Genomic DNA, 16,547 nt, shown 5'->3' with positions numbered 1-16,547 from the left:
TATAGGATTTGTATTGTTTTTTTTTTTACATTAGGGTTTCAAATGAACAATATTTTTTTTAAAGTAAATTGTTATTTTTATTTACTTTTCCAAAAATCAAGATTTAAATTAATTCTTTACCAAAGGAAAAAAATGAGGGTAAGCATTTTCGAAAAACAGTTCGGCTTAATAATAACATAATATGATTTATACCTTTGCATTGAGGATAATATGCGTCGAGAGTAGTCATCAGTTATATTTAACACTAAAATCGACCGAGTTCCGGTCAAGAGTTTGAAGTTGGTCCGACAAAACGGCAGCGTTTTTACACATATATATATGGGTACATCCATATGCGAATAGGAAGGTACTCGGTATATAGGTACAGATCCGTTTAAGTATCACTCGGCTAACGTTGGCGGCAACTCATGTGATTGATGGTGCTTTAAATATAATAATACATTATGTGCCTAATATGTATCCACTATTGTAGATGTAGAAACGTGAGTGTGAGTGTATGTTATTATGTATTATACCACGATCATAACAATTGATCGCGTTTTAATCTCTGCATATAGGTACGTATAATATTATATAGTACGGAAATAATACGATGTGTGGAAAGGTAGCTTAGCGGTAAACGGAGGATAATAATAATAATAATAATAATATTTTGTTTACTGAAAGCGCGAGCTACCTATATAGTGTACCTGCCTTCATACACTATATATTAATTACAATAATATCATCGTTTATACTATACTCGATAGGATCTAACATCCTCTATCAGCACCGTGCGCGGCGGTTTATTATAACGTATAGAAGACATTAGGCACGCCGAGTGGAAATTAAATAGTTTAAAAATATATACGTATACTACATATTATTATACGTACCGGATAGTTGCGATATGATGTATCACGCGTATAATTATAAGTCGTTTTGTGTGTGCTTTCCCATTTTAGTGCGTTTAAATAATAATAACGCGAAGAGTGTATAATAATGTTTAGGTATGTAATATATCGTGCGTAGCACAGCAGTACCGGCATTGCTTAACTCACGAACAATTTCGTATTTTGTCTAGAACATTTTGGATAAACACCTAATATAAAATTATTCTTAATCCCCGAATCCATCCAACCCTCAGAAGAAAAAATTGTCTGTTGCACCCGAGTTTTTCCTGCAGGTTTGTGGTAAAATAGAATGACCCGGTAACTTTACAAGGCAAATTCATTTTTATTTTAACAAGCAAATCTAATAAAACACTTAGTCAATCATGTAAAGAGCCGAATCTATCAATATTTCCTAAGAAACATCGTTAAATACATCGTTTACTGAAAAAAAGTGGACATTAACATTGTTACATAGTCATGATAATGGTCATTAACGTGAATTCATTAATTCACGTCTCTTTGATGACGATATAATATATTTTATAAATATGTAAGTAATAATACTACTAATACTTATACTATAGTTTATAGTTACATCCTAATAATGATAATAACGCGATAAGAACAGTAACAATATTAATAGTTATACAACATAATAAAACTACCTCTCGCAAAATGGTCGGTACCCTCAGGTATTATATATATATTATATAATATGTATAATTTACAACACGAAGACGGAATAGAGGTGCACCGTAAAAACATTGTAAAACGCGTGATTTCGGACGTGATGCACACTGCTATATATACACAATATAATATTAAACTCGTGTATCCGCCGCGAGAAATCGTCTCGGGACTCCACAGCATATGAATACGGATAATATCATAATCCCTTCGTCCCCCCCCCGGACACGACCCCCCATCACTTAGTCATACTCGGTCATCGTCGAGTGGACTCGTAGGCGGATCCGACGATATATATATATAATATCAGCATACGTAACACATGTGTATATAAAAGTACGTATATTTACCATGTAATTTTCCGGCTATCCGTCGTTATACATCCCTGACCTGCGCTCGATTCCACCCGGTGACCAGTCCAATGTACACATGACCTACATACATATATATATATATATATATACAAATCGTATACAATTTGCATACACATGCTTAAGCACACATACGCGTACAATGATCGAGCCACATAATATATAACAAGACTTAGCCGACTTGACCTAAGTATCGAAGTCGCAGATAAAATAGCAGACTGTTCTATATACACAACCATAGAGGTCTGTGTTTTTACATCAGTTTAATTATTGACATTTTAAATACGCAAATATGACTGCAGTCTGCAGTGACCAAAAATAATAAATGAATATACTGGATTTTATATATTATTGCTATTCGGTTCTTGTCAATGACTAAATAATCGTAAATACGGACCGCTTCGATAAGAAAAGTCAGCCATTTTCCGAGTTTCAACAAGCTTTACATTTCGACCATAAGAAGTCATGGACATACATATTTGGATTACGGTGGGGATCCGTAAGCGATCATGACGATGATGTATGGCAATAAGGGGAAGGGTTAATACACACCTATATCATCGTGTATAATATGCGCTCTATACGCATAACTTTTTTTTCGCCGTTTTATGTGTTTAATTGTAAACACGTAATATTATATATGATATTATTATATTATGTACAGTCGAGAGTCATTTAATACAAATTAAACAGTTTTTATATAATATAATAGTTTGATTCGATTTCATATCGTTTGAAAAATTAAACTTCTGTACCGATAACGTTTATTGTACAACACTAATATATGGTAAATGTATACAATATTATCATAGGTGCAGCGTGTACATGCTAAAGATAATTGTATTAGACTTTACTATTTGTGTATACTGTTATCGAGAAGTGTGTTTAGACATATTGTTGTTATTACCCAATTAAATAATAGCTTCATAATTAATCAATTTTTATGATTTTTTTTCTTGGTGTAAGATTTTATTAAAATTAAAATTCAGAAGTTTCTAAATAAATTACCCATGGCCAATATTATTCAATTATTATCGCTTATCAGAATATTCATTATTAGTACTAAACAATGTATAATATTCTTTGTGCCCTCCCCTAATCTATAATATCCCTTGATTGTGACTCTATATATACGTAATATAACAATAGGTATTGGTATAACTATATACCTTTTGTTATCACATAAGATAAAATTTCTGTAGCAGCGTACGCATGTATGATATGTTTATAGACATACTTGGAATCATATTTTTAAATGGACTTCATAGAATATTTAACATTATATTATTAAAGATTGCAAGGATTAATCACATGTATATTTTATTAGAATATGAGCTAATATTTCCTATATTTAGAACAACCTATACACAAGATCTCAAGACACTCAATATAATGTGTTTAACGTAAACTAAATATTCTTGTGTGCGCGTGTGTGTAAATATACATTTTGTGATGCAGGAAGTAAAAACGGAAATGCAACGCGCATCCGTCTGTCGATGGGTCGTGTGCTAAATTTAGAACCACTAACCAGACTCGCGTGTAACATGTTACCGAAATCTAAAAGCGTATACCTTCGGTTTTTTGACGTATTGGAATAAACGTCCGTGATGAAAATTTCAACATCTACCTGTATATACTGTTCATATTATATTTTCTATTGGGGGTGTGACCACGGTCATATACGCGTGTGTATATAAACACATCACCGCAGCAGACGTCGCATGTCAACGTCACTAACTCCAGCCCTTATAATTAGTTTATGTGCAGGGTGCCAGGGTGATTTAAATTTGTATCGTTATTCAGTTGTTAAGTACTTTTTTCCCAAATGTCGAATAAACTTAACTGTTAAAAAATATACGAAAACATTATATAATATTAATCGTTAAATTAAATCCGGAAAAATGTTTATTATATCACTTCAGTTCTCAGTACAAAACATAACACTACCCCTGCTTCCCTCATTATAAATGTCATAAGTCATAACATATATAGCTGGTAGTGGTACCCGCCGTTCATATCGTGGTACAGATAGATAAATGATGTCTCAACGTCTCGTATCGAATCTGATCACAATAGTCGTGTAATTTTATCATGTACACTACAGGTATTATCATAATGAATCGAATTCGTGTAGCAGTAAAATTCTACAATAAAATCAGAGTAGAAGAACTTTTTTCGATCAACATATATTTAGTCTGTATACTGTCAGACGTAGTAAGATATAACGCGTGCGTGCTGCTGTGTACGTCGGTGTATAAGACGTTATAATACAATTATATTGTGCAATGCGATCACCGCTTATTATAATAAATCAAGGGTACAACCCAGTGACGGTGTGTAATGTAATCGAATGTAAAGTCTTCTAGCAGCACGTCATCTAGGTATACAAACCTACCGTGTGTAAATTACACGTGTATGTATAGTTGCAGGCAAATTATACATCACGTTATATGTACATGTATATTATTAAAGTATATACAAGCTGTATGTGCATATTATAATTACAGAGTTTGGCGAGTACTATAGTTAATTCATTTATATTTACTAAAAAATCATAACATTTTTTGTATAATTTAATTATTATTTAAAACCATAATAAATTAATATTATATTGTATTCGATTAATATTACAAATCAAAAACTTGAAGCCGGAAATAGTCGTTTGGACATAACGATAATATTATTATAAAATATACAGGCGGTTCTTACTTATTAGTTATTATAATATAGGTATACAAATGTGTAAGTTTAATATCACGTATTATAAAACATAGGTAACAAGTTTCATCAAAAATAAATTTTGTGCGTACGTGCGTGTTTAAAGTTCGTGTCAAGGAATAGAATAAAAAAAAAAAAAAAAAAGTTTTTTATTTTGTGTACACGCCGTTATTCAACAATAACAACAACAATAATAAAATTATATTCATAATCGTGGTTCAATATAACATACACACGGACTCGTCTCCAAATACAGCAGCTTTTTCAATAATCTACTATAAACTCTGGATACCATGTTATGAACTGCTGCTGCAGAAATTATCAATCTATTATTATAATTGTTATTTAATACATTTTAATCGTTTTTTGTTTTATTTCGATCTATCTCAGTACAATCTAAAATACTTAAGTTCATATTTTATAAAAATTATTTGCAACGTAGTATGACTATTTTAATTCATCAAAACACAGTGTTGATTAAATTTTAATTTTATTTTTGTTTTGTGGTGTAGATCACATGGACTGACGGCTCCGGTAATGCGATTGAAGATGACATTGAAACGTCTATCAATCCCATGGCTACTGAGAACAAACGGTTTACCACTAAATCCATTTTGAAAATTGTACCGAAAATGGAACACCACAACACGTCGATATGGTGTCAGGCGCACAACTCAGCTGTTGACAAAAAGTTACAGACGAAAATCCATTTGTATGTCAAATTCGCTCCAAAGGTTAGTACTCGGCTAGACCGCACGTTTATAATTTATTTTAATATAGGTCGATTTGCCATTTGCAAAGCTGTAGTTTCACCACCGACATATATTATACACTTACCCTAAGAATTCTAATTTTTGAAATTATATTATGAAACAAATAATTTATTTGAATACCGCATATTTTCAAATACTTAAGAAAATGTTTATGATAACATTATTATTGATAAGGGGATGTAGTATGATGACTGTAGTGTATAATGTAAACTTTTACTTATCAAATAAATTTGATCCTTATTTGTCGAAACCGAAATATTAGATCAAGTATATAGTTTTCAAGTTATTCTACTTTATGCTCGTACAATAAGAACTTAAAAGCCTGCTAGAAATTTGAATATATTTTATAAATTATAGTATATATATATGGTTTGAATTGTACTATAATATTACAAAATGACTAATAAGTAAATCGGAAATATTTATTTAAATACTTAATAACTCGAATAGTTTTCATAAAATATGAAATGTATTTTATATTTTATGTACATTATCGTAGATTTGAAACTCAGTATATCTACTGTATATATTCAAATATTCATATATTGGTATGTTTAATTCATAAAGTTAGATTATAACTTATGAACTACTCATTGAATTTTCTATTTCGAAGAATTCAAATTTCCTGGAAATTCTAAATAAGTATTAAAAACATTTTTATAAATCACTAGAAATTATTTTCAAAAATTCTTATTCCGAAAATATACAACTACCAGTGATACAGTTTGTAGAGATGTAGTGTTAGGGAACAGAATCCTGTGCATTCTCGGAGAATCTATTTTTATACAATATATTATTTAAGTACGGACAGTGAAGATAATATTGCTCAAGTGTATAGAAAATTAAAAAAATCCGTAAATATATATTTTTCAAATATGGTTTAATACAAAAAAAAAAATTGTCGATTTAACACGAAAATCCACTTATAAGTCACATCGTGGACATGGATAAGACAAAATGTAAATCACTACATAAATATAATTATTATGCTATAGCGTTATTATGTTATACTCAGGTAGTATAATGGATGCTTTTTATTTTTGCAGCTATTCTCCAAATTATATAATATTATCTCATGGGTAGATAATAGATATTATAGATGTAATATTTTTATGAAATGTATTTCAGGACGACGCACGACACATTTTAGGAGTGCCCCACGCGCAGCTTAATAACATATTATACCTATTATATATATATATCAATGATCTATTCACTATTGTACGAGCAAACGTGTACTATTATTATAATCTCACGAGCTTCGCGAAAAACGTTGTTTTCTCAAATAATACCCGTTGGCGGTGTTGGGGTCGTCTATTGCTTACGCACCCATTTATTTAAATAATATATATAATAGGAGGGATGCAGAACAATACGGATAAAGTGTACATAAAACATCTATATGAGTAGGTTTATTATATCATATTACGAAATATAATTCATAAATAGAGGTAATACGTGTATACCGTTCAGGAGTGTTAAAGCGCAACTCTAAATAATTTTCTCCGAAACGGCGCCAACTAATAAAGTTTATTATTTTTCTACGCACTCGCTCGCACTATTTTCCCCAATTTTCTGCCTGAACCATAGAAAGTATTGCCGTCAACACTACCACCATCGGCAATATACTATAGCAGTACTTACGTTTTTATCATATACAATATATACCTGATATACTATCTATAAACAACTTTGCACTTCTATATAAAATATAATCATATTTTTTTTGGAAAAATATTGTAACTCATACAGGATGATACTTTTACATAGAAAATCAGACAATATCTCGAGAAATATAATATATCTACGTCATATTATAAAGCAATTTTTTTTTATTTAAAAAATTTGAGAGCAAATAATATTTTATTATTATTTAATTTTTTTTTAATTAAAAAAAAAAAAATATGTTTTTATTTTCTGAGATACTCTCTGGTTTGCGATAAAATAATAGCTATATATATTTACCTACGTTACACACACTTCTTGTACCCAATAAATACAATTGTCAGCTTGCTATTATTTCATTCAATAATTTAAAAATATTTATATAAAACGATTAAACACTCATTTTTTGGAAAAATAGGCCTTAGTAGAAATTTACTTTTTGAAAATTAAAAACCTACACGTATGTAACTTTTACATCTTGTATATTATCATTGAGCTTATTAGGTATTACTTTCTTATTGATGAAGTAACCGTACAATTTAAAGTGTATATTTAATGAATTGTACATTACTTGAACAGTTTTTTATTCATTTAAATTATTGTTTTGAGTTTAAAGTGAATAGAATAGCGGATAATTTATCCTAACCTTGACTGAGTTATTTATCTTTAATTCTCTCTTGTCAGAAAACTCAATCTATATCCCAATTACTAGCATAAAAGCTATTCAAATTTCATATTTATATCAATATATTTTGAAGAAATCAGTTTCAGATTATGAAATTAGTATTATTTTAATACAATATGTAGATTGAAATCTACCAATAGATATATGGATGAATAATGTTTACGAGAAATAATATATAATATATTATTTTTTAAACAAGAAGTGCTTTCATTGTGGTTAAAAGAATCAACCCGGTATATAAACACGTGTGTTATATTTTCAGTCCGTTATTTTTCTCCTTGTGAAAATATAGTTGTAATATTTTATCGAATAATATTCCATGTGCCAACTTATTATTGTTCAAATATAAAGTAAAACAATTGAACTGTAACCTATGTATTATTATAATATCAAATATGATCAAATATGTAAGAGCATATCATTCGTTTTTTAACTAACACAAGCAGTTATAATAATAAATACAAAACTATTGGTTATTGTACACGTGTAACTGTATATCAGTTATATTATACAAAAGTAGATATACTGCTTAGTTTTAAAGGACTTGATAAGAATCGTCGTTTTTGAAATTAATTAAAAATATATTTTTTTCAACGTTCCTATTACCACAAAATGCAAAACGAATGCAGATTGTCGTGTATATAGTATATACCTTTGCGTATTGTGTGGTGGTACGGGTTTTATCAGAGATTTAATTAATTTACGATTCATATATAATGCGGTGTTCGTATATATTTATCTAAAAAAAAATTCGAAATACAAATACAAATGCAAATTATATTTATACAAGTTTCTTTCAAGAGATCTGAAACTAATTAAAACACTTAATACCGTACGGCCGTTTATGAATTATACGAAGAAATTAAACTTTCTTGAGAATACATTTAAATTTTAACTGTTTAATATTATAATGTATACATACACATTATGCAAACACGCACATACATATATAGGGTTAAGTATTTTACCGTGTACTAGTCAATTCGTCTCACCGAATATATTATGTACAAGTTTGAGTTTTCCCGTTTTTATAAAAATAAATTTATGGTAACTAAAATGTATCAATTTGGAAAACTTTTCTTCTATAATTTCGATAATTTTCTCGATGCTGATAGAATAAAAGAAAAACGACATTTTCAATATTTGTGCGATAGATAGTTCATAAATATCACTATATCGTTACAAATTATCATCACAAAGATTAGTGGATCGGACTTACGTATACATTGTGCTATTTCACACAATTTTCTATAATTTTTTTTACAGTATTTGCTAAAACCGAAAATTATTTAAAAGATTTGTATTCCCGTTTATACATAATATGAGTGTATTTATTAAATTAAAACGATAAAAATATTGTTCGTTTATAAAATCGTCATTTTTTACTCGTGATCAACGTAAGCGTAAATTTATAAAAAAAATATTGCAAAGTTCACTCGCCTTTTTGTGTATAATTACCTACAATATAATATCTATTTTTATTTTCGATTTTCATGCTAAAAAATCATTATATATAATAATAGAGTAAAGTGTGCGTGTGATTAATACGCGATCTACCATCATGGTGTTTGTACGGCATTACGTTTTCGGCTTAATGCTTTTTAATATTAATCTATTCGGTACTTACCTATATTATATGTGCGCAAACAGTTTTTCGATCGTACGGTTTGATAGTGTAACATGTAGCAACAATCAATCAGATATTCTGTTCGATTAAAAACGCTATGCGATACGCATACACCCTAGCGGTTATTATTTCAGTCCAAGATAATTAAATAATGTTAAATAGATCGAAATTAATACGACGTACTCTTACGGGTTTTTAAGTAGGTATAGGTACCTACTACCTATGTATTAAAGTAGTGTGTGTTGTAATATCGACAGGATCGAAAAACAAAAATTGTGACTGTATGATTAATATAACTATCACTTATTGGATCGTACCGACGACGCCAACGACGACGACGATGACGTAGGCATTTTAATATTATTTATTCGATTAAAGGATTTCAAAATCGAATCGTCCCTGAAATAAAGTGAAAAAACAATTCGTGTATTAGCAGCCAATATAGTGCTTGATATTCGGCAAGTTGTTACGGCAACAACCAGTTTGTATGTTATTATCAACGATCCGAAAAAGTCGCGTATCGACAAAGTTTTTGTATTGACACAACTTTATTTATTACAAAATAGGTACCCAAAACTTCCTACTATAATATTTACAGATGATGGGTTACTTTAATTACTAATTAGTTATTTAATCTGTACATTAGTATGTTTGTTGAAAATATATTTTTTTAAGAAATTTTTTAAGATTTTGAACGATAACGTGTATCAAACGTCTGCTTAAAAATATGAATATAAACTCGACATTTTAATTGGTACTAAACCATTTTTTGGCATATTTTTATTTCATTTTTAGGATTAAAAACAAAATTGCACAAATAATATAAATAAAATCTTAATTAACTATTTAAAAATGTGCAATGATTGTTATTTTTAATGTCTATTCAATTCAAAATTAAAGTAACCTTTCACCTTCAGTTTATTATATATTAATTATAATATGACATTTTATCTTAAAAGTCACAGCTACTTTGTTTTTAATTCCCACAAACAACTACTTTAACAACTTAATAAATTATCCATCTTATAGAATTTTTAAGTAAAGCTTGTCTTCCTTCTTTGAAAACTCACTGTGTTAACTGACTTAAAACTTAAATCATTTTATTTTCATGATTAAAAATATACAACTTTGCTTATATTTTCAAGACTGTTAATTGGAATAAAATTTGTGTTCAAATTTTTACGAAACTATTATATCAACAAATTATATTTGGACTATCTATAAACATTAATTTATTAAAAATATAAAGAAATTTTTAACATTACACTCAGGATTATTGTAGGTATACTGTGTAACATGAAAATACTAAATTTTTCGTAATACCTAAAAATATTTTTATGACTAAACAGTAAAAACTTAATTTCAATAAAATTGCATGTATGTTAACACATATGTGTTTTTGACCTCAAGGATAAAAATCACCAGGTAGAATTATGCCACTGGATCATAATATTCTTAGCCGTTAAAATTTTAATTATTTTTAATTCTATATTTACGTATGTTATTACGTATTAAACAATTATTTTATAAATTCTACCACTTAGACAATAATATATTACTTATTGTTATACTTAATAATTTGATAAGTTTTAAAATATTTATCTAAAGAAATTATCAAAAAAATCCTAATTTTAACATTTCTGATCATGTAATGCAACTTATACCATTTATTTTCAGTTATTTTTAGTCTTGCGGAAAACTCGTATAAATAAAATATGATTTCGAAGTAAAAAAAAAAATATATAATTATTCGATTTTTTTTATTCAATTTTATATATTTTTTTAACTTGATTGGTATTATAAGTACATTTGATATGATTACAATTATTTGAGCATTATAATTTTGCAACCCAATTACTACGCTTTTTGAAGTAATAAATATGAAGTCTGATCTTACACAATGGTATAATACTATTGTTATAACCTGATTTACCTGTAAAGTCTTTTACGGTTTTTAGAAAATTTAAAAAACCTTTGAACACGACTAATAAGTGTATACTACAGTAGAGCCTCGATAGTCCATGCCCCCGATAATCCGGTGAATGCGGTAATTTGGACGGCTTAAGTTCATTTGTTCGTAAATAAATTTATAATTTTCTCGAAGTTCTTCAAAAAAAAAAAATAACTGATTACTATACTTAGGTACTATTATTATAAACATATTTTTTTGTAATTCATTATGTTAAAAGTATTTTTATTATTTTTGTGATTTAATGTGCAATACTCGTAAATATAAAGGTGGTTGAATTAAAAATAAAAATTTTAGTTATTTGAGTAGATCATCTTGAAAACCCTTCGGTAGTTTGAACGAATCGGTAACCCGGACGATGTTCGGTCTGAATTTTTCCGGCTCTACTGTATTATGAGATAAGACATGTCAAATCTCCATGGTGTCATGGTTATACTATAATATATATATATATACATACATTAGGAAACAACAACGCTTCGACACGTTGCTATTGCATCTGTTTTTGTGTAGACATTCACCACGCGTTCGACTGAAATAATAATTTGAGCCCCCAAGTGATCGATGTAATTTAGACGGGTAAAGAAAAAAAATAAGATATGGTGTTCTCGAGTTTCTTGTCATTTTCATACGAATAACTCGTTTTGGAATTTGTTCACGTCGATGAGTATCAGTGTACCTCAGTTGTAGTCTGTTGCAGCCTGTCAAAGACACGTTCGTTAATTATATTTTTCCAAGACTAGCTTTATAATTTATGATATTATCACTCCTGTTCGTCCGGCACTCGAGCATTTAAATATAATATAATTTAATATTTAATAATATAATAGCTACTATAGTAATATATACTGATTCACACACTATTAAACACATATATATTATTCATAAATATTATAAAAAACCGCGTTTGTAGTGCATATTATCGGGTTTTCATTTTTAACACGATAATAGGATTATAATAGTATATAAAAGTGATGTTCAGTGCGTGACTAATAACCTGGAACATGCTGCTATGACACTTCGTCGTGCAAGGTAAAAGATCGATGGTAATTCGACATGAAAGCCCTATAAATATATTATATAGATATGCATTTATATTTGTATAGATGTATGCGTTTGCTACTGACTGCTGCTGTATTCGATTAAATTTTACAAACGTTTTAACGTTTCAATCTTCGTGGCAAGCTTTCTACTCATAATCATATGACGATATGTTACGTATAATATTATAGTATTGAGACAAAATTTAGATGATTATTGAGCAGTGTTGTAGACGTTTACATTACGTTATATGACGAGTGATAAATGATTAAAAAAAAAAAACACTTATTTACTGTAAATAAATAATTGTAAGTAAATTACGTCGTATACTTATCTAAATGATAATATTTATTATATTTATATAATATATTTTTAGGGCTTGAAATGAAATGAAAAATTTGAAAGTGGTTTAGTGATTTTAGTTTTGTCTGATTCTTATTGGAAAATAAAAAATTAATATAAAAATGTATGGTAGGTATATTATCCCTACAATGCATGATTTTTTTTTTTTTTTTTTTTAAATTTTTTTTTGGGTTGTTATATTACTCCTTATTAAGGGAAAAATACTTAATAAATTTTTTTGGTATTTTAAGTCCCTAAAAAACGAATTTTTTAGTTTGTTGCCTGTGAGCAACACTATGCATTTACGGGTACAACATAATTAATTATCAATAAATTTAAAAATGTATATCTTGAAAAGTTTTATTGTTTATTGATTAACTATAAATATAATAAAATAATTGTCTAACTTGCCAATTACAAAACAAAGTATAATTTTTTTTAAATTTAACATAAAGTAGTAATCAATGTAGTATCAATATGCAACAAAAAAATATATAGAAATAAAAATAATAAAAAATTAATAACCTTTTTGGTATAAACTTAGAACAAAAATGTAATTGACTGACCTGCCAATACATAACAAAATAATACAAAATAACTAATATAAGTAACAAAACAACTAATATAAGTCACAAAAAACTAAAATAATATCTTTTATGATAAATATTTATTTTTAATTATAAAATAAAATAATAATGAATTTTTATGTTGTATGCCTTTTATATGTTATATAAAAGTACAATAAAAACAGTCAAAAACTCAAAATGTCAGCAAAATGTACAACAAGTCGTAGAACAGCGATAGACAGTAAAACGCAAGTGGTTGTCTATTAGTAATCATTTGTTTATATTATCACATGATAACATAACGGGAATGCATAATGTTGCTCACAGGCAACAAAGTAAAAACTTAGTTAATACAATACTACGAATCGACAAAATGTCAATTATTCTATACTAACTGACTTATTACAGTGTAGGAAACACAAAAAAATTTTTCCCAAAAGTATTATATAAAATATCACTGATTTATTGTACTGTGAAAATGCATACATCAGTGAAAAAATTGATAATGCCGATAACGATAAAACAATATTGAAAAAGCTTAAAATAAATATAATTAGTTATTTCCATACTATTATAATCACCATAAAATGAATATATACCATCTTAAGTACTTTTAAAAGTATTTATAAACATTTTACAAGAAGTATTTTAGATATTAGAGGCTATTATACACATTGTTGCCCACAGGCAACACCATGCATTGTAGGGTTATGTATACCTATATATATTGTATTATTGACTTATTAGCTATTATTGCATTTTAGATTTTTTTTTTCAATTTAAATATAAACTATTTTTAGAATATAATTAATAAATATTTTTGACCTTAATATTACTTTGAATTTTTAAAAGATTTTTAAGGATGTTTAAAACTGATTTTGAATCGTTCTCAAGCTCTGCGTATTTATTAATTTGACAAATAAAAGGATGAGTTGATTATTAAATAGAATGTAAAACTTCATAATAGTTTACGTAACACATAACTTGAAACACATTAATTATTAATTCCTGATTCGTTATCATCACTGCGTTACTGTCGCGAAGTACGACCATGATTTTACGAATTTGCGAACGGGTCAACTCGTTTTCTACCAAAAAATTTACACATTATATTAATGCTTGAATCGATAAATTATTACTACTTATGGTCAATGACGGGATGTTGAGCGCGAATTAGATTCGACTTCTTACTCTTGGTTAACAATAATTTGTCTCTCACACACTTCCTATCTTAAACTTCAACCCGTGTACCGCTAACGCCATCTGCAACAGCTTATTATAGACACGAAACGACTAGCGCACGAGATAGACACGCACGTTTGTAGAAAACTAACACGAATTGCACTACATGGCGGGTCGATATAAATTGATTTTTACGACATTACATTATTATATGTACTTGTACAATAAAATAAAATATGATATACGCACGTATATTATGCGACCGGGATCCGCCCATCGAGCACAGCAATAAAATGTGCCGGTATTAGGACGACGTGTCGGTATTAGGTCGAAGCACGCCGGTTGCGGAGCTACTACTACGGTGGTATCGCAGTCATGAGCAGGAAATAAACACCCATTTGGTTAATCGAAAAAAAAATAAATAAAAAATCCAAACCCCCGTCTGTGATAGGAATCGTAAATCGTACAAACTTTTTTAAATTACTATAAACCTTCACCTGTGTTTTATTATTATTATTATTATTTTAACACATGTGCGGCGCATATATACGCATATAATATATATAATAATATATTAATAGTAAACCAAAAGAAGAAAAATATTGAGCTACCGACCAAACCGCATACGTCATCGTCGATTTCATTACGATATTAAAATATTTACGATCGACATTACACTAGCTGTTTCTCTCTTTTCCTCTCTTTCTATGTATAAATACTTGTAAGTATTACAAAACAGCCTTTGTGTGTTATATACTATATTGTATAAAGCTTTAAACGTAATGCATTTTTAGGTTTCCTTTTTTTTCACTCGCTGTAAATTTATAGAAGAAATAATAAGTTCGATCAAAAATTGTTTTACATTAAACTATATCTACTATTATGACGAGCAGCTTAACAGTTCTATTATGTGTAACATTTTCACATAATATTTTGAACATGGTTTATATTATAACACATTTAAATATTGTTGGTTACATAGATTAAACTTTTTAATTTTAAATTATATTAAACATAATTGTTTTGACAGTTCAGGCATGTTTTTTCTTTACTAATTTTCATTCGTTCAACAAGTGCACGTATTGAGTTATATTAGTTAAATTCACAGAGTGCCTAATTCATAAAAAAATGCTATAGTATGCGCGTGCGTGTGTATTCTATTTTCACGTTTATAGTGCAATATTATACATGTATATGTAAATATATTTATATGTTTCACTATATTTAATATGCTTGAAAAATATTTATTTACACAAATATAATATAGCAATATTATTATAATATTATCATGGCAGAGAAGATGCGAAAATTCGAGATAAACTTTTTTTTTGCCATTATTAATTTTAATTTTATCAAATTTTAAATTTGTTTATTAAAATATAATTATTTAAAACATATGTATTTAATAAATTATGAAACTTTAAAACGTAGGCATAGCGTTTAATCCAATATATTACAAAACAGTTCGATGATGGCCTTATGACCTATAGAAATGGTACACCATAGCATACTAGTATAAAAGTGATAAATCCATATAATTTTTTATCCGTATTCTTAAAATAAACACACCTACAGTTGCTTACATAATTAAATATAAAAATAACTGTACGTTTGAAATATTACTTAAATACATTCAATTAAAGTGAAAATAACCATCATCACGGTCATGTACAGTCCGGGTTTAACTCGTTCACGTTATTTTTTACGGGACCACGTCTAAAAACTGTCATCATTCACGTACAGAGACACTCCGATTAGTTTACAAGATTTGAAAAACAAATAAGAATGATTATAATAATTAACTGAATGCCGTCGAATTTTTAAGTCGATTCGTTTATTTATTTTTTTTTTTTAACAATTTTTCCAACAACACAGCTGTAACGACGACATATAATACATGTTTCTATTAGTCGTGATATAAATAAATCAATCAAATACAGTATAATACGAATATAATAAAGCACGTCAAAATTATTACTTAGGTTTATTAAGTTTTTTTTTTTTTTTATCAAAATCCGTTTAGTTACTACTTATTTCTATAGTTATATC

At 28.1% G+C, this 16,547-nt stretch overlaps 1 protein-coding gene across 1 annotated transcript in view; it reads left to right on the top strand.

Annotated features, from left to right (window-relative positions):
• The window catches only part of LOC112590971 (irregular chiasm C-roughest protein-like), a 148,563-nt gene that overhangs the window by 80,906 nt on the left and 51,110 nt on the right, over positions 1-16,547 (top strand). Inside the window, exon 3 of the mRNA XM_025334590.1 lies at positions 5,161-5,382. Coding sequence (XP_025190375.1) covers positions 5,161-5,382 — 222 coding nt within the window. The remainder of the gene's footprint in view (positions 1-5,160; positions 5,383-16,547) is intronic.

This window comes from Melanaphis sacchari, unplaced genomic scaffold (genome assembly GCF_002803265.2).
Source record: "Melanaphis sacchari strain LSU unplaced genomic scaffold, SCAv2.0 Contig123_pilon_pilon, whole genome shotgun sequence".
Taxonomy (NCBI): domain Eukaryota; kingdom Metazoa; phylum Arthropoda; class Insecta; order Hemiptera; family Aphididae; genus Melanaphis; species Melanaphis sacchari.
This window is presented reverse-complemented; position numbering and strand designations above follow the sequence as displayed.